The sequence below is a fragment of the Brachycentrus maculatus genome, unplaced genomic scaffold (assembly GCF_059751285.1).
Source record: "Brachycentrus maculatus isolate JH-2025_06_01 unplaced genomic scaffold, ASM5975128v1 h1tg000268l, whole genome shotgun sequence".
Taxonomy (NCBI): Eukaryota; Metazoa; Arthropoda; class Insecta; order Trichoptera; family Brachycentridae; genus Brachycentrus; species Brachycentrus maculatus.
The window spans coordinates 426,812-447,515 of record NW_028281019.1 but is presented as its reverse complement, the minus strand read 5'-3'; the positions used below and the strand labels follow the sequence as shown (position 1 = coordinate 447,515).

General features: G+C 28.6%; 1 protein-coding gene across 1 annotated transcript in view; it reads left to right on the top strand.

The window, feature by feature from the left end:
- The window catches only part of Nmdar2 (glutamate ionotropic receptor NMDA type subunit 2), a 344,677-nt gene that overhangs the window by 203,026 nt on the left and 120,947 nt on the right, over nt 1-20,704 (top strand). Inside the window, exon 5 of the mRNA XM_088266416.1 lies at nt 335-572. Coding sequence (XP_088122542.1) covers nt 335-572 — 238 coding nt within the window. The remainder of the gene's footprint in view (nt 1-334; nt 573-20,704) is intronic.

The window sequence follows — 20,704 nt, the reverse complement described above, 5'->3', positions numbered from 1 at the left end:
GCAGAAAGACACGAAACAGTGCCAAGGCACTTGCTAAAAATGCTCAGTTATAAAATATGTAAAATGACAGGCGCCGTGGCGTAGTCGGGTAGACGCTCGATTGCGAAGCTGGCATCGCGGGTTGGAATCCCGCCAATTACGATATAAATTCAAGAAAGATTTATTTTCAATTCTGGTCTGGGTATTTATCGTGTATTTTTTTTTCACATTTACCATCCCTATTCTTACTATCCTACCTGCAGACAAGCCTCTAATACAGGCTTTGCGGGTTATTCCTTCAAAAAATGGTCATGAGTTTTTGAGCACCCTGTAATGACGTGACGATCTCTCCCAGGACCGGTTCAAGTTCACGATCCTGAACGCCGTGCTGGTGACGAAGCCGGCGGACCTCGTGGAGCTGGTGTCGAGCGAGTCGCGCGTGCTGCTGCTGTACGCCACGCGCGAGGAGGCGGCGCGCATCCTAGCCGCGGCGCGCGACCTGCACATCACGGGCGAGAACTACGTGTGGGTGGTCACGCAGAGCGTCATCGAGAACCTGCAGCCGCAGAACCAGTTCCCGGTCGGCATGCTCGGTGAGTAAGAACTTCAATTACAATAAATCAACGATTAACCTTCCCTCTTTTGATAATCAAAACATTACATGTGGTACAAAAGACCCCAGTTCATATTTGTATGGAAATCGTAGTACGGAGTCACAAAAACCACGTCCTCTACAGCGCGCTGCCAAGCGCCGACTAGCGTCCGATAAGTAAATCGAATGAAACGAAAGCAATTTAATTGAGTAGTATTATTGTCTCGCCTTCATTTTACATTAAAAGTTTCAATAAACCCTATATTGGCTTCGGAACGAGTCCATTGGACCAGCGTGGTAGACAGAGGCTTAAATGGAATTATATTTTTTTTGTATTTCGAAATGTTTAAATATTTTTACAGGCGTATTTTCAATAAAATCAAAAATACATACAAGTATGTTGTATCGAGAATTGATTCTAATGTTAATCTCACTTTAGCGATATCAAAGTAAAAAGTGATCATTGTAACGGGGAAATAGGAGTCTGTGTATTTACAGGGTTTAAAACCGCCCTACTATTTTACATAATAGAAGATGCCTGAAGCAACTATCGAACGTATTTGTTTATTAAACTTATATTTTGATCAGTTTGACCGGTACTATTCACAATATTGGAAAAATCTTATTTAAATTTAATGAGGGACTGCTTATAAAAAAAAACTTACTACATCCAACCATAAATGATGTCGAGGAATTATCAAGTAGAAGATTCAATTGAAGCAAAAATATATTTATATCTCGGCATCGATGTAGAATAATATAGAAGTCAGGTCATTTACGCGATTACGACAGTCAAAGGCTGGTTTAAGTGATCACTTTGTACAAGTACAAAACTCGCAAATATAAAAATTACTTCAGAGTGGAGATAATCCAGATTTGTGAACAAGTATTTAGACACATTATTTTTTGACATCTCATCAAAGATGAAGAAAAATATGTCTGGGCATTTATGCGCTTATGACAGTCAAAGGCTGGTTTAAGTGATCACTTTATACAAGTATAAAATTCACAAATATAACAATCACTCCAGAGTAGCGATAATCCAGATTTGTGAACAAGTATTGGGACATGCTTAAAATGTTGTAATAGGGCAGTGTTAAGCTTTATAAATACACAAACACCCAAATTTTCATCATTATATAATAAATTTCTACTTACCAGGTATCAATAAAATTGAATATTAATACATTAGAATCAATTCTTGTTTCAACATACTTGTTTTTACTATGGAAAAATCGTTAAAATATATCTTATATCAACCTTTTTGTTATATTTATTAAGTAGATTAGATTACAAATATCCCTAGGAAAATAATAAAACGGTTTTACTAACAAAATAAATACAATAATAAATGGACTGAATGTCCATTAATAAGGCTTAATGTATTTCTCCATTCCTTTCGTTTCTGAGTACAAGGAATAAATTATTGCCAGAAAAAAGGTATTCGGACGAACTAACCATCTGTATTATGCTCTGTGGCAATATAAGGGAAACTGTGAAAGGATTTTCAGAGCCACATTTAGAATTATTAATTAAAACCCACATCTGTAATATTACGTTTATAATATTGCACAGCCGCAACAATATCCGATCACAATTAATACAATAAATCTGGGTACCTATGAATTTCTCGGTAACATTAAGCGGCGAAATATTTCATTTGATAATTTTCATCGCACTAATGACTGCTGTAGTATACTAGATACAAACGTACTATTGGACTGAATAAAAATAAAGTCTCTAAAAATAAAGGTTTTTTACGCGTACTTTAAGACACATTTTATACAACTTTAGAAAATAACACTAAAGTTTTGTTTTTAATTTTATTCGTCATGAAGTAGTGTTATTAAGTGAATTAAACAATGTGAACGATGAATGATAAGGAGAGTGTTTTAGTGCAACATAATTAAACCAAAGCCCCCAATATTTTAGAAATTTTTCGAGCATTTTAACCAGTAATGGTTTAGTAATGTAAAAATATTAATTCATTGGAATTGATGAGTATAAAAAATGAAAGAGGCGGTGAAAGGTTGAGGATGCACTAGCAGCTGCATTTGACAGCAAATTGCAAGCGCATTTTTAAATTGTCGTTTGTTCCTAAAATAAAAATAAACAAATATGCATAAATGTAAGTAACGAGTGAAATTTTTTGGCATATCACCCGCAGTATGCACTACAAAAAGAATCTAACAAAAATGGAAGGATATTTTCATTCAAATTATGGTACAAACAACGTTCACCGTCAAAATTATCAGAACCAGTTATTTTACAAGATTGACGTTTAAAAACTATTACTTACATTTTGACTGCCTTCATAGTGTAATAGTAAGAGTTTTTGACTACTTCGAGGTCCAAGATTTCCCGGTGGGTTAAAAGAAATACCCGTAATTAAAAAAAAAACATTATTATACTCACACTGGACTGGTGCCTGAAAAATTGAATTGATCACCTCGTTTTCGTGTAATTATCGTTCAAAATAACACTACGTCAATTTTATACAGTGTCCTATGCACCGTAAGGTGCATATGAGCAATTAACAACATTTAGTGATTTGATACATATGAAGTTTTCAAAAAATTAGACCATTACTGACCAAATAATATTTAAAAAAAAAAACAACTTATATAATGATTTCTGTTTATCAAAAGCTTTAGAGATCAAGATTTAAGATAAAAAGAATTGACAATTAAGTCATAATACGAAAAGAACGATTTATTTCTAATAATAATTGGCTTATTTATAAAGCTCATTTATTTCTCATATATTATAATTACAAAATATATGAGAAGGTATTTTTACAAAATATCTTCTCGTATATTTTGTAGCATGTAGCAAAAAATATACATTATATCATAATTACTGTATAAAACATATATAACCGTATACATAATAAAAGAACTAAAAATATTGGGTAATCTTCCTTTTTATTCAAAATGTTATCATAATTTAAACGTTATCCAGGTCAAAAATCAATAAAATAGAATTGACTTAACTTTTATAAAATAAAAACAGGCATTCTGTAACAATAAAAGAGCAAATGATAAAATAATAAATATATTTTTACTATTTTTTTTATTTTTATTTTGTTAAAATAAAAGAAACCGTTTGAAACAAGGCTTTATTCTACATGTATAAATAATAAGTTAAATGTACCGTCTAACATCCTTGAAATAAAAATATATTTTCGATGAATAGAAAAAACAGATGGAGATGGAGTTGAAGACAGATTTCACGTTCAAAAATATGTACGACATTCTAAAAAAATACAACAAGGATTCCGGAAGAATGAATACAAATTATTATTTAAATCGAATAATCCTTCAAGTTGACACAAATATTTCCCTTTTGTTATCTTTGAATATCTGTCAACATTTTCCAAGCTATAACGGTCTTTGAGATGAACACCAATAGTTTTTATTTTTACTTCTTAACTTGAAACTTGATGCAGAAATACAAATTATGGTACACTTTAGCTAGTTGTATCCAACTGGTGATTTAAGAACCGATAGTAGTCAGAGAAATTCTTTTCTCATTAAATGATTCAGCAGTCGCTTTGTGGTAGTATTCATATATTTTTAATTTAAATTCAATTGGTACATACTCCATACAAACCAACTAACTAATTATCACGCCGCTTCCCCGCAGGAGTAGGCAGAGGGAATCGAATGCCACAACACTGTCTTTGCAAACATTCTTCGCCCCTTCTACATTCATGCATCTCTTCATACATACCCGATGATTATTACGACTCCCGACCCGGCCGCTTTCAAGTATTTGACATACCTGATTGTACCAAGTTTCCTAGGTCTTCCTCTGCTTCTTTTTCCAACTACATTCGCCTCATAAATTTGTTCAACCGTTCATTCCTCACTCATAAGTTCCACATGTCCAAACCGTCTCAACACACCTTTCTCAATTTTATCGATAATGCTTATCTCAGCCTTGCATTCAGCCTCTATCAATTGTTAGCGCTTTAGCGCTAGCTTTTTCAGTATGCGTTTAGTTTTCAGTATGCGAGTGCAAACATTTTTGAAGTAGGTACCTACTCGCATATTTCATAAATTTGGCACTAAGATCAGTTTACAATAAAGTTAATTCCGTAATGTATTGACTCATGAATAAAAAGGACTTGACTAAAAAACTGTTTTTTCTATTTTAATTTTACTAGGTAAATACTAATATTACTTAAAATCTATTACGACAAGTGTTTCGATGCATTTTGCATCATTTTCAACTTTGAACCTTGTTTAAAAATATTGCATAATGGATTCTAAGAAGCAGTGGAATTTATAAAGTAAAATTTAAATTATAATGAATACATTTTGCCACAAATCGACTCCCGAATCAATGAATGAAATAAATAAAAAACTACAGATGAATATGATCGAGTTGGCGACTGCTGCTCTAAGCTTCACACTGTACAGTTCTTGAGTTCTGTTAAAATACTAGTGTTGCCTTCTTTATCGGAAAAAGCTGCAAACAAACAAATCCTGGGAAATTAAAACTCCTCCATTGTTTCCGAAACCTTTAGAATCTGTGGTTTGCATAATTCACAATTCAATTACTGCGGTAAAGGTGCCGAGGGTTTTGAAAACTTAATCCTTTCGAGAATACGGTTCGAAATCCAATTTATTTAATCCGTGTAAATATATAAGGATTTAAAAGATATATGCGTAAGAGGGAGAAGTTTCGGAAGAGAGTGATAGATTGATGGTTTTAAAGTGCAAATGAGTGAAAAAGTATGCTAGAGAGTGAATTCACTCCATCGTAAAACCACGACTTACTAGCACTATAGCCAGTTTATAAATACTAGTAAACCGTTATACAGATTTAAGGTAATGACTTGTCACAGTCGCGTTCGTAATTAACCGGTGAAACAGTCATTGAAATATTGCGGGGTGTTGTTTAAATATTGTTTAAATAAATATTGCGGGGTGCTGTTTAAACCTACTTACTGACTAACAAACTAATTAACCGTCACTCCACTTCCCGCAAAAGTAGACAGAGACAATAGAAAGCCACACCAATCCGTCTTTGCAAACAATATTCGGATCTTCCACATTTTAACACAAATGAAGAAAAATATGGAAGTTTTGGTATTTACAAAGCCTACGGCCTGTCATATGCTGATTTGAGTGATCAATTTATATACGCCATTCTACTAATGATTGATAACTACGATACTTAAATTTTGAAAGTTGTATTTATGGTTCAATTGAATAAGTATTTTTGGTTTGGAGTCATTCTATAAAATTCAGAACTCAAAATTTATACAATTTTGAAAGCAAAAATTAAATATTTTTTTTTATTGAATATTATCTTCCTCGTCAAACCCTTATCCGCACCCCAATAGTGCATAGGGCACTGCATTATATAAACGCAGTGTCTTCTTGATCGTTAACACATGAAGGAAAGGTGATCAGCCCTCCGCTTCAGGTACCAGTCCAGGGTTATATAGAATAAATATTATAGTGTAAAAATATATTTTCAGTAATACAATATCAATTAAAAGGGGTGTTTGTGTTTGGCACACTTTGACTGTTTGTGAATCACTACGTTTGGCAACCATTAGAGCGCTAAATGTCAATTATTAAACGATAATTAATTAAGCCATAATCGTAATCAATTTTTTTCATCAAAATATTCATTTTTCTTTTCTTAAATTCGATGAATAAATAACTCTTTGAGTCCTCTTAATTCCCTTAAATAAATAAAAGTTCTTAGTTTTATTTAAAAAAAAACTATCAAATTTTTTCTTCATTTAAAAGGAAATTTTAAATTATAAGTATTTTTTCGTTTGAATGTGAATTGATTAAAAATTGTTTTGTTTTAATCAAAAATGCTATATTTTAATATATTTTGAGTACTTTTAATTAATTAAATAAATTGTAACAACAATGTTGTTTAATTTAAAAACTTTCTCCATCTTCTTATTTAGATCAGCAATTATTATTACAAAAAAGGAAAGTTAATATTTATTTATTTAATCTCTCCGAAAATTAATTGTTAATATAAAACTTTGTCTAATGATGAAATTGAAGATTTATATTTTTTTAGGATCGATAAGTATAAAATTGTAAAATAAAACCTTTTTTATTGAAATTAATTACACGTTTGAAAATACTTATATATATATACGACTATGTATGCACACATTTTAGTGTTTTTCTTCAGATATATTCATGATTAAGATTATAAATAATAGAAAAATATATAAATTTCTTTTTTCTTCAATTATTTTTTTTTGTTATAACTGTGAAAAAATAAGGGTTGCTATGATGTTTTTCTTTGTGGTCTGATTTTTTGAATATATGCAGTAAATACCTGTATCGAAAATTGAGGATATATATATTTTTTTCACAAATAACGCATTATGGCATTTTAAGGTTTAATACGTTAAATCGTGAAATAATTTAAAAGGCCAACTTCTTGGACTATTGCCAAGTATTTCAACTAGTGAACAACCATTTAATAAATTTAAACTGAAAATGCAATTCACGCTGCTCCAGTTTTTGTCTCATATGCTAGAATTTCAATTTCCTACTTTATATTATACATACATACGTACATGGTTACCTTTAAGTATTCTTCGTATATATTTTAACGCTATTTTCTTGCTACGAATACATCACAGAACTCCATATTTTATTCAAAATGAGAAAGCAAATAAACTAAATAAAACGAAAAAACCCGATTATCAAAAAAACTTTTATTTTCAATGAAATTTGACACAGTTGATGTGAAAAATAACTTTGGGTAAGCTGGCAATACCCTATGGATTTTTTAAAAAATTACTTTTAATATAATGTATCTTCGTAAATATTATTTTTGAATCTCTAAAAATTCGATGATCGATGGTTACATGATAATTATATCTACATTGCACGATGTACGAGTATATAATGCGCCATTTTTTTAAAAAGTGTTACATGAATTATGTCACTTTTATTATGATAAACACTAGTTATTTCTTGAATGTTTGTCGCAGATACTTTGTGACACATTTAATAAACTTAAAAAAAAATGTTTTAACCACTTTTTATTGGTACACCCGGTTTCGACAAGAACCTTGTCATCATCAGGGGTTTTGTACTAATTCTAAAACATTGGAATACTCAAAGTTAGGTTATAGTTAATTACACTTCCCTTACGATACCAAAAATAAAATGCAATGCTCAATAAAAACAACATTTGAGAGTTTTATCCCGTTTTAAAAAAAAATCAATCACATTTTCATATGGTGTACGGAGTGCGTGGAAGTTTTTGGTATTGTAAGGGAAGGGTGATTAACTATAACCTAACTATGAGTATTTCAATGTTTTAGAATTAGTACATACACCCTGATCATGACAAGGTTCTTGTCGAAACTGGTTGGAAAAAGTGTACCAATAAAAAGTGGTTTAAACAAAGTTATTTTATTTTATAAAGTATTTACATAAAGTTACATGATTCATGTAACTTATATTTGTTTATTATAATATAAGCAAAAATATTCATACACAGTGTCTACCTAAATATGCAATGGCGCATTTCGCAGTTGTAAAGCCCGAATAACGTCATTCTTGCTATGGTGATTTTATCTTTGTCGTTGTCTCAGAGTAAATAATAAGTCGACACAAAGTTTTCACATTCTAAATGTTAATATTTTTTGGTCCATTTGTTTTGACACAATAATCTCACATCAGCTGAAACAAAACCAGCCAAATGCGTACATATTTTATTTCAAGTAATTGATGTGTCGATTTGTATCCCTGTGTGTAGATACGAGTATATAACATTGTATGTATGTTACTCTGGAGTAACAGTGATTCTACCCGTAGCGTAGCAATGGCGTCACGTTCTGAATGGGGTGGTCCCGTAATCTGGTCGGTTGGTGATTTAGTCAGGTCCCTCGGAACGTTTACAGTAACAACCCCTATTTGTCACCTTATTTCTAAGACTGGTCACTGCTGATAAAAGCCAAAGAGTTTTCCGAAATGATGCTCATTTGTATGTGTGCTATACCCACGAAAACTCACAAATGATTTCTCAGAATTTCGTATTTAATTTTTATAATTTTTTTATTCAACTGAGACCTGATTTAAAAACGTGATATATATTTTCTCCTGAATTGATATTTTTTGGGTTGAATAACGTTTAAATTATATTCTGGGTATTTACCCAGAATATTTTTTTTGTTCCATTTTATTTTTTAATAGAATAACTATCAAAGCCTCTATTTTTAAAGGCTTTCCAGCAGGTAGAATAGTAAAGATACAGAGTAAGATAAGATATAACAAATATATCACAAACATCCGATAGGTTTTTAGCGCCAACTTTCAGTTTTTAACAACTAACTTCCTGTCAATGATATTTAAGCTTATGAAATCAACATCAAAAAATATTTATTTTATTTTATTATACATTGCAACCAATGTAAAATGATTATATTTATCATCGATTGATTAAGCAAATGAGTAAAGTACCCAGATGCATAAATCTAATTGTTAATTAACGCATAATTAATGCCGTAATCACACATTGTCATTTTTTTTTTAAAAAAAAAAACGCATTTGAGGTTAAGCAACCTATTCAATTAAACAATCCAAAAATATAATTACGTTGGATTTACGGTATGTTATCATTATAATGTGACGTTTGCACCAGTACTTAGAAAAACAATATTTCAAGAATTTTAATCGTCTATCATTCAACTTTTTACCCCACATTCTTCTGAGAAAATGCATTTCGACTGCATGTAGTATACATTCACCATTTTAAAGTAACAAATGACCAGTCCACTTTCAAGAATTTGAAATGTTGGATCATGAACACTTTTCGTGATCAAACAATTCTAATACTTAAAACTGGTCGTGTCAGGAGTCGGAACAATCGGCGGATATTTAAGAGGAGATGATAGGTGTGGAAGAGGCGAATATTATTTGCAAAGAGAGATTAGGGTGGCGTTCTTTTCTCTCTGCCTGCCCCTGCGGCAAAGCAGCTGTTTTTTAAGGTAACCGTCTTGTTACACTACTGGTAATGCCAAAATAGCTTGGTAAAATAACTTTTTTTTATATTTAAAAAAACTCAATCTTTTGTTTATCGGATGAGATCCTGAATGAATTATTGGAAACAAGCGAATGGATACAATAGCCATTATCATTTTGTAATTCGAATAACGCAATATCAAATAATAGTGTTTCAGTTTTGTTGACAATTACAACTTGTTAACAGCAATTAACCAAATAACTAATTAACGTCAGCCGTACTTGCTGGATTGAACAGCCTTTGCTTAGTTAACGTAAATATTGGATTGGCTGGTCCGCCGAATCAATGTTTCCAATTTAATAATTTTCTACTAATTCAAAACTGACATTTAAAGGCGATGAATAATAATATCATAACCCAGAAATTGTAACCTTATTTTGTAATAAACCTTAGAGTCCTTAATTTTATTTATAGAAACAACTAATTATCGAATAATTTAACAATGTTACAATGAAATGTTTTATTATAAAATTGGTCTCATTAAGTAGAATATTTTACGGACTATACAATCTTCATTACTAGGCATTTTTATTAAAAAATAACATTTCTTCCATTTGTATTATTTGATTACATGCCAGACCAAAAAAATAATTTTGCGACTCTCGTGAAATCCTCGTCAGAGTAGGGGGTATACGCGTCAGAAAACATGGCATACAATTTATAGTTATTTTTGGGTACTTAAAATACACTGTGGTGTTTTATGATCTTTTATATATATATATATATATATATATATATATATATATATATATATATATATATATATATATATATATATATATATATATATATATATATATATATATATATATATATATATATATATATATATATATATATATATATATATATATATATATATATATATATATATATATATATATATATATATATATATATATATATATATATATATATATATATATATATATATATATATATATATATATATATATATATATATATATATATATATATATATATATATATATATATATATATATATATATATATATATATATATATATATATATATATATATATATATATATATATACATATATATATATATATATATATATATATATATATATATACATATATATATATATATACATATACATTTGTTAATATACCTTATATACCTGCACCCGAAGGTGCATAAGGTATTGCATCATATAAAGGCAGTGCTATCTCGATCGTTTAGGGGATTATTGAAAATATAGAATTCAGTCTGTCTGTCAAAAATACATAATTATTTTATAGATAAACGATGATTTAAAAAAAAAAACAAAATGCGTAAAATGTTACCTGGATTTAGAGATAATTATGTTGCGACTTAACGAATACTGGGCCTTAACACATGAAGGACAGGTGATTGACCCTCCACTTAAGGTACTAGTCCAGGGTAATTTTGAACAATGTCATACAAAAATACTTAGGGGTTGAATTTAAAATTTCAGCTTTCTCATTCAATAAACTACCTTCTATCGTTAAGTTATCACAATTATTGGAAAAAAATTAAAATTCTATCTCTCTGTCGTTTTCAAATGTATTAGTTGATTTCCTAAAATTAAATGTTTAAATACAACATTTTGAGTGTGTCCAAATACTTGTTCACAAAATCTGGATTATCTCCAATTACAGGATGAGATGTCAAAAAATAAAATGTTGAAATGTTGAAGAGCTAAATTGCAATCGGGATATTTTAATCATTATTTTGTCGATTTGAATTTTAACCAAATAAATCTGAGAATTGAGAACTGGGAGAGCTTTCGGTTTGGTTCGTGCCATTTTTCTTAGTTGGCTGTCGCGCGAGGGAATTTCAATGCCTGTCATCAGTCAGCTCTTCTGAGTTGAGACGGATTTAGGAAATACCTTTCCAGCCCCAACGTTTCCACGAGACCGAAAAACTACAATGTCAAATTGGAAAAACCATCAATTTAACTACCTTCATCAAAACGACAAAGTAAACATATTTTATTATTTTTTTAGTATACAAATATTCAAGTGTGTACTGAGGAAAAAAACCACTGAATCACATGAGTGTGCGTCGACAGTATTTATTATTCTTCTTACCCTTATCCGCACTCAATGGTGTAAAGGGCACTGCATTATATTGATGCTATCTTGATCATTACTTGAAGCAAGGTTTTACACTACGGAGGTGGACTAATTACACTGGCCAACAATGATTTTTTAACTGAAATTTAGATGACTGATTTGAATTTGGTTAATATATATATATATATATATATATATATATATATATATATATATATATATATATATATATATATATATATATATATATATATATATATATATATATATATATATATATATATATATATATATATATATATATATATATATATATATATATATATATATATATATATATATATATATATATATATATATATATATATATATATATATATATATATATATATATATATATATATATATATATATATATATATATATATATATATATATATATATATATATATATATATATATATATATATATATATATATATATATATATATATATATATATATATATATATATATATATATATATATATATATATATATATATATATATATATATATATATATATATATATATATATATATATATATATATATATATATATATATATATATATATATATATATTATATATATATATATATATATATATATATATATATATATATATATATATATATATATATATATATATATATATATTTATATATAATATGTACATATAATATGTACATACTAGGTTTGATAGATTGAGGTCTTTTGCAAACATCGCTTTGATATATTGCTTTCTCCATATTATAATAATTTCATCCGAGCTTCATCTGTATCAAGGTATGTTACAAAAAAAGTATAATATGATGTGTATTTTGTGAAAGTTAATATTAATTTAGGAAGTTATACTTGTACAAGTAAATCAAACACACATTTCGATTTTGGATTTCCTAATATATGTAGTATCTATTACTCATTGTCTAAACAAAGATAGTACTCTGGTCTGTTAGAGAGTATAATGTGTATCAAGACTTGTGTTTTAACTTTTTAAATTTATAAATGAAGATATATTTTTATTTATTGTTTATAAAAATTACTAAATAGTGTACTTAACATGTGATTAAATACTCTTATATGTCAGATTCCTTTTCAAATTATTTTACACACTATAGGGATGCCTGAAAATTTCAAATGCCCAGACTTCCATATTTTTCTTCATTTTTATTGAGATGTTAAAAAAAAATGCAAAAATAACTACTAATTGGAGATTATCCAGATGTGTGCACAAGTTTATGTTTTTTTTTTATTATAAGTATTAAGTATAAACTAAAATACACCTTAACCCAGTTAATAAGAGATCGTTGGCTCAGTATATTCCCATAATTCTTCATTCCTCTCCATTTGTATTGTGATATCTACAAAAAAACTTGTTATAAATATCCTTTAAACAAGTGGAAAAAACATAGAATTTGCCAATTTGTCAATATTGTCACGTAGTTTAATATAAAAAAATTAAAAAGTATTTTATAAAACTTCTGATATTATAATAAAATATATATAATTTAAATGTTACTTTGTTTTAAAATCACTATAAATATTTTATTATAACATAATTATAATGTCTACCGGTTCTGAAGCTTACCGGTTGACATTATAATTATGTTACAATAAAATATTTATAATGCTTTTAAAACAAAGTTATATTTTAATCATAAAATGGAGAATCACAAAATAAGTGCTTCAAATATATATATATATATATATATATATATATATATATATATATATATATATATATATATATATATATATATATATATATATATATATATATATATATATATATATATATATATATATATATATATATATATATATATATATATATATATATATATATATATATATATATATATATATATATTTTATATATATATATATATATATATATATATATATATATATATATATATATATATATATATATATATATATATATATATATATATATATATGGTATGATTTAATTTTGAAACATTGTATAAGAATCACTAGAAATTTTACTACTGAAATCTATTGGTGAGACAAATTAACTTTTTTACTGAGCAGAAACTCTAATATTTATATGTGAGGTCCGAATCCTGGATTATAATCACATACATGGGAATGCTAAAAAATACCATTTTTATTTTATTATTTTAGCTTTTAATATGACGTTATAATACATAAGCTTATATTAATATCCTTATTTCGGTTGCAGCATCAGTTTACCACTACTTCTGACAGTTCATTATGTTAATTCCAGCCACCTAATTACATTACATCTCTTCCTTATCTCCCTGTAACCTAAACTCTGTGTAAACTAAGTGTAAACTTCCCCATTGTTTACCCCCGCTAATGATTTATTATGATTGTTATCGTAATAAATTTCAGCGGTTTTGAATAATAGTAATATATTATTCAGAAAATTTTGTATTCTTCAAACAAATTTCGTACCTGTCATTCTGTTTTTGTCACAACTCTGATGGGGGGCATTAGCAACCCTCATTGATTATGATAATTCTTCGGCGAAATTGAATAACGAGCTTAAATGGAAAAAAGGAAGTCTCGGAAATAAAACGTGTCCGTAAAAACACAATTAGTAGACATAAAAAGGGGTTTCAGAAAGATTCGATAATATCAATCCAATCTTTTGTTTTATTTATTAAGATGAAATAATCTCCTTTATATCTTTGTTTACATCATCGAATTTATTAAAATAAAACTTAGTATCATGCCGCTTATTCGCTAAAGTAGACTGAGAGAATATAACGCCACACCAATCTGTATTCGCAAACTCATTTATGCATCTCCTCATACGTACCCGCCGATCATTTCGAATCCGGATTCGAAATCTTTCAAGTACTTGACATACCTGATCAAGCCAAGTTTGTCTCAGTCTTCGTCTGTTTCTTTTTTGAAGTTCATTGGCCTCACAGTTTGTTTTACCATTCTTTCCTCACTCATTCGTCACACGTGTCCAAACCAACATCAAAACTCCTTTCTCAATTATACCGATAATGCTTATTCCATATTTGCATTCTTTCCTTATTTCACCATTAAATATATCATAGATCGTTGAGCACACATTTGTCTGGGGGATCACATTAAGACTACATTCAGTCCTCAGCCATTTAAAAAATAAATATGAAATAATACATATACGTGTTTTGCCTGTATAGCCTGCGTTTAACCAAAATATTTATAAATAAATAATAATTGTACAACATGAATACAAACGAAATATTATGTTAAACATTTTGATGCCTTTAACTATAGTTTTTTGAATTGTTGTATCTTTTGTATTGTTTTTAGGGATCAACCTCATTCATAAATTATGAGCTATTCAAATCCTCTATCATTTTTAAGATATAAAAAACTAAATATGTTTAAAACCCTTGTACATAATTGAAAAGGAGAGTTTTTTAAGCAACTAATATATAAAAAAAAAGATATGTGTTTGTTAATATATTTAAAAATATTATGACTTATAATGGTATATCACAGTGTTCTTCAAATATTGATTGTATATAATGTTCTCAGTCAGTCTTAATAGCCATTTTACAAGTGTTTTTTCCCCTTGGGTTATAATAAACGTGTTCGCTGTCCTTCCTGTCACCAAGAGGGTTGACCTGAACTTTTTTCAGACTTTTTTCTTCCTTCGTCAAATGATTTTTTCATTACATCTAAACCCTTCCCCGCGCGGAGACATCTAGTATAGTACCTGCCAATACCTTCTGACATCCCCTTTTAATAAAACACGACCTTATCTACTAAGAAGGCTGTAGTGTAAGTGTATAAAATGAATTTTATGAACTTAATTAATAAAAGTTATGAGAGAATTTTCGCACCCTTCGTTAAATGGCTCCGAGTACCTTAAAATATTTTTTGAGGTATACTTCCTACTTATTGGAAATTTATGTGACGATGTCAAGTATTTTATATTTTATTAAAAAACATTTTATATTCCAGCTTATTATATAAAAACTGATTTGTTTTGCTAAACAAGTGGTATCGTTGTATTTAGCATGGTTTGGTTTAAAAAAACTTGATTTCAAAAAGTGCAACGACAATCACATTTTGTCAAATATCTTAGTTTTTACCAAAATGATTTAAATTTGAAAAGATATCTACTAAAGACATAAAAAAAATTAACTTTGTAAATAGGTATCACTTTTTAAACTGAACAATGGCCCCACTTTCAGGAATGCCGCACCCTTTGGCGCCGTGTTTTTTCGATCGTTAATTATACGATAGTAGGGTGACAAGTTTTGTGCTCCAGGGTGATGTTGAATAAATATTTCTGTGAAAAATTATTGTATTGACTTCAAGATACTTAAAGACATAAATAGGTTAAAACTCATATATGTATATGAAATGTTCCAATAGACTTTTTTCGCAATTTTTTAAACTTACTTTCTGGTCATTAAAAGTTTTTGTCAATATGATTATGTATTTATTAAATCCAGTAACAAAAAAAGTTTAAATATATTTTTTATTTTTTTTATTATTTTAGGCTAATTTTTTTTAAACTTTTATTTACCTCTCGTAACATTACTGTAAATAATTAAAAAATTCAAAACTAAAAATTCGTATACGCAAAACAAACCTTTTTTAAATCTTTGTGGTGTTTAACTTTCCGTTTCAAGAATTAAGGACTCAAGAAAACCTGTTTATTCTAACTTATATCCGGTTTTATTTGTATCAAAAGAAACGACGGAAATCAATGAACACGTAATTTGATCAAGTTAATTGTGTTCAGGAAGTCTTCTCCTTAAACACAATACCTTTGTAAACATTTCACCACCCTTCAAGTTCCAGCTACTTACAGCCCTCGAAGAGAATATATCACACTCAGTTGACAATTAATTAAGATATTGTGCTGTGATGTTTTGTTCGTTTAGTAAATTGTTTTGATGCTTTTCGTTTTAGTTTTTTAAACAAACATTACTCTTATCATCCTAAAATAATAAAAATAGAGCTTTTGTATCAAACAAATGATGGGTTAATGTTGAATTGTGTGGTCAAAATTATTTCCTGTAAAGAAAGCTAGTTTAATATTATTTAATTTCTAAAAACAAACATTGATTTTTTGAGACTACAAAATTGTATTTTATTGTTTAAAATACATAAAAATAAAAATTTTGACCATTGTTTCGCCTTGTTATGGCATTTTTAAATTAATGTCTTTATGTCATTAGTTGAAAAGGCCATAACAAGAAGAAACAACTGTCACTATTTTTAGTTTTAAGTGTTTTATGTAATAAAATACTATTCATTAGACCCTAAAATTTAATGTTTGATTTGGACATTTAACATTCAAATAAAAATGGAGTTTTGAAATTGAAAATCAAATCCATATATATTCCGATTTTTTTATTCACCTAACTATGAATTTTTTGCCGTTCATAGTTTATAACGAACCCATTCCTGAAGATATACGAGGTACTTATCGAAACCGTTTGAATAATAAAAGTGATTTTAAACGAAATTTTAGTTTTACCTATTTTTTATAGATTTAAGTATTTTTATATAAAAATACTTGAAAACATAAAATGTTGTTAATGTTTTATACTACAAGTATGTAATTATGCAATATGCGTTAAGCAACAAAATTTAAGCGGCTATTATCACTTAGACTTTGACTTATTAGACTTTTACCACTTAGTCAAGCTGGAATAAAGAGTTATTATTATAACTAACCATCATGCCGCTTCCCCGCAGGGGTAGGCAGAGAGAATAGAGCGCCACACCACGCTGTCCTTGCAAACTCCTAACCTGACCACTTTCAAGTATTTGGCATACCTGATCGTGCCATGTTTTTCTCGGTCTTCCTCTGCTTCTTTTTCCAATAACATTCGCCTCATAAATTTGTTTTATCGTTCTTTCCTCACTCATTCGTTCTACATGTCCAAACCATCTCAACACACCTTTCTTAATTTTATCGATAATACTTATCTCAGCTTTGCATTCCTTCCTTATTTCACTATTCGCACATCTATCATACATCGTTTTGTCGCACATTCTTCTGAGAGATCGCATTTCGACTGCATTCAGTCTACTTTCATCCTTATTATTTCATTATTATTATTATTATTATTATTATTTTTAGGAAATGGATATTACAATTAAACATTTGGAATATTATTTTTTTTTAGAAGATATTTATGCTGAATTACATTTGTCAAACATTGTATGTCTATTTAAGGAGCCGAGATCCCCAGTGGAGTCCATTCCTCTTTACAAATCCTGAAAATTTAATGAGTTTTCAGTGTAGACCATTTAGGATAGGTTCCGTTTTATCATTAAATGGTAAGGCATCTACGAGAATCCAACACTGTGCTTTGTATTATAAACTCGGTGATATAAATTAAAATAATTATTTTGGTGATGAGTTTTGGAAATGGTTTAGGTGATGAATTTGAGCGCCTCTGGGATTCGGGTAAACGTTCTCAATGAGCGGGAAAATACAAAAGCAGAGAATTTACATCACTGCGATTTACTTTACTTTATTTACAAGCAGTATCCAAACGAGGTTTATAATTATTTATATTATTTATTTCACCAAAAAAGAATTGATTGACATATTAAAGTTTAACCAAATTTTAGATAGATTATGCAGTTTATTTTAAGACTTTATTTATTTTTATTTGATTTCAAACACACGAGAAGAAAAATGACGTTAATTATTGATTTTTTTCAAATTCTTAAAATTCAATTCAAATCATATTTAAATAGATTCCAGAATAAGGGGCAATATGCAAAAAATAAGTAAATTCAAAATAACGGAGAGAGTACATATGCGTTTTTATATACAAATGTATGTGTGAATGTGTGTGTGTGTGTGTGTGTATGTGTGTGTGTGTGTGTGTGTGTGTGTGTGTGTGTGTGTGTCTGTATGTGTGTGATATAAATTGAATGAAAGATGGTCATTCATGATTAACATGTTTTTTGAAGTTATTTAACTTTTTTAATTGTATTTGCACATTATAAACTTTTTTTAAATTAAGTTCTTTGCACACTTAAGGCATTAAGTATTTTATGATCATCGCATTTTTTAAATCACTTTATTTTGAACCACTTTATTATTTAATTCCAACCGGTAAAAAACCTTGTCTTTTTAATGGATGGATATATCAAAAAAAGTATATTGTGAAGTGTAAACGCACTGATTTTAATTAGTTTGAGTTTATTTTTTTAAAATTAATGTTGAAAAAAATATGATTTCATGATGGTTGTAAAAGCTTTTCTTGTGGCTTCCTACTTCATGTAAACAAAAACAAAGGGCCAACTTACCTACGTATAGTTTCCATATGAGAAATTGGTCGAGTGTTAATACATTATATTGTGTTAAGGGTTGGGTTTGCGGTTTGGGGTTTAACACCCTCAAAATAGAAGCATAAATCATTTTGCCATACGTTATATGAATATGAACATGATGATCAAGCGAAATTTTCATAATGCGAAATTGTTTTTGATATTTTGCAATTTGAAGTACAAAAACGCGTTACATTGGTAAAATAAATCACGTATCGTCAGAATGGATAAAAAAATATTCAAGGATGTTTAAAAAATTGGTTTGCTTATTACGCGGTCAGTCTCCACGAATTTATATCCTTCGCTCATCTCTTCAACACGGCGTACCCACTACAGTGCATGTCAGAGATAATTTGGTCCATTTAGTTTAGGCGAGTTAAGGGAGTTTAAGTGGGGTCATCCTCTTTAGTTTGTGCCCTCGCACATGCCCTCTGCAATCGTAAGAAGCAGGCCTGGGTTTCTTATATTATGGCCTTTACATTAGGTTCACTGTCGTGTTACTTTACTTAGTACGCATCTTTTATTCTATTATATTTATAGAATTATACTTTAAGCCCTTACCATCATAACGCACTACTTAAATTCGTTATCTCAGAAAATGTATATAAAATCACGGATTTCAACCCCTGCCTTGTTGTATATGTAATAAGAAGTCTAGCCTAAATTTGTCTGATGATTGATGTTGGAATCGACGAAGCCTGATAAAGTATTGGCAGTGCAAAACTAAATTATGTATATATATATATATATATATATATATATATATATATATATATATATATATATATGTATATATATGTATATATATATATATATATATATATATATATATATATATATATATATATATATATGTATATATATATATATATATATATATATATATATATATATATATATACATATAAATACATACATATATATATATATATATATATATATATATATATATATATATATATATATAAAAACACGTTTTATCAAACTTTGACTGTTTCCAAAGAACACCGAAATTCATTTAATTAACATTCCTTGTTTTAACATCGTGACCACGGAATAATTCACAATACCCCTTTGTGCCATGTTCGCAAATCAACTAGAAAGGGTTGAACATCCGGTCACTTCATTGTATTCTGCTATACAATACCGTTATCTCCTGTTGATATTATATCGAACAGCTTCAATATGTCAATTGGATAATGTTCATTGCTCAAACATTGAAAATCGTTATTGCATTCAGCTACAACCAGCCACGGTCCATTCTGTAAAAATATGACAGAAATAAATATGCCGGGCGTACTTACGTAGACGTCACGGGTTCGATTTCTGTCAATTCTAAATAAATTAAAGAAGATTAATTTTCATTTAATCATTTGACATTTTTCATTTTTATGAGAAGGAGATGGAATCTGTTATGTACTAAGGTGTTGGAAGGTGATTATTTTATCTCGCTAGAATTTTAACTTTGGTTTGTAAAAATAAGTATTTATAGGTAGCTTTAAGTGAGTGACTGGTTTCTAGGAGAGACGAATCTAGAATGCCCTTGCCAGACTTTGCGGGTATCTACATAATTACGGCTATCTTGTTGTCACAAAGGTACCACCAACATACCCAGATTATAGATGTTTCATCTCAAATTGAGAAACATATAATATTGATACGTTATCCATACTTACTTACTTCACCCTTTTCTTGTGT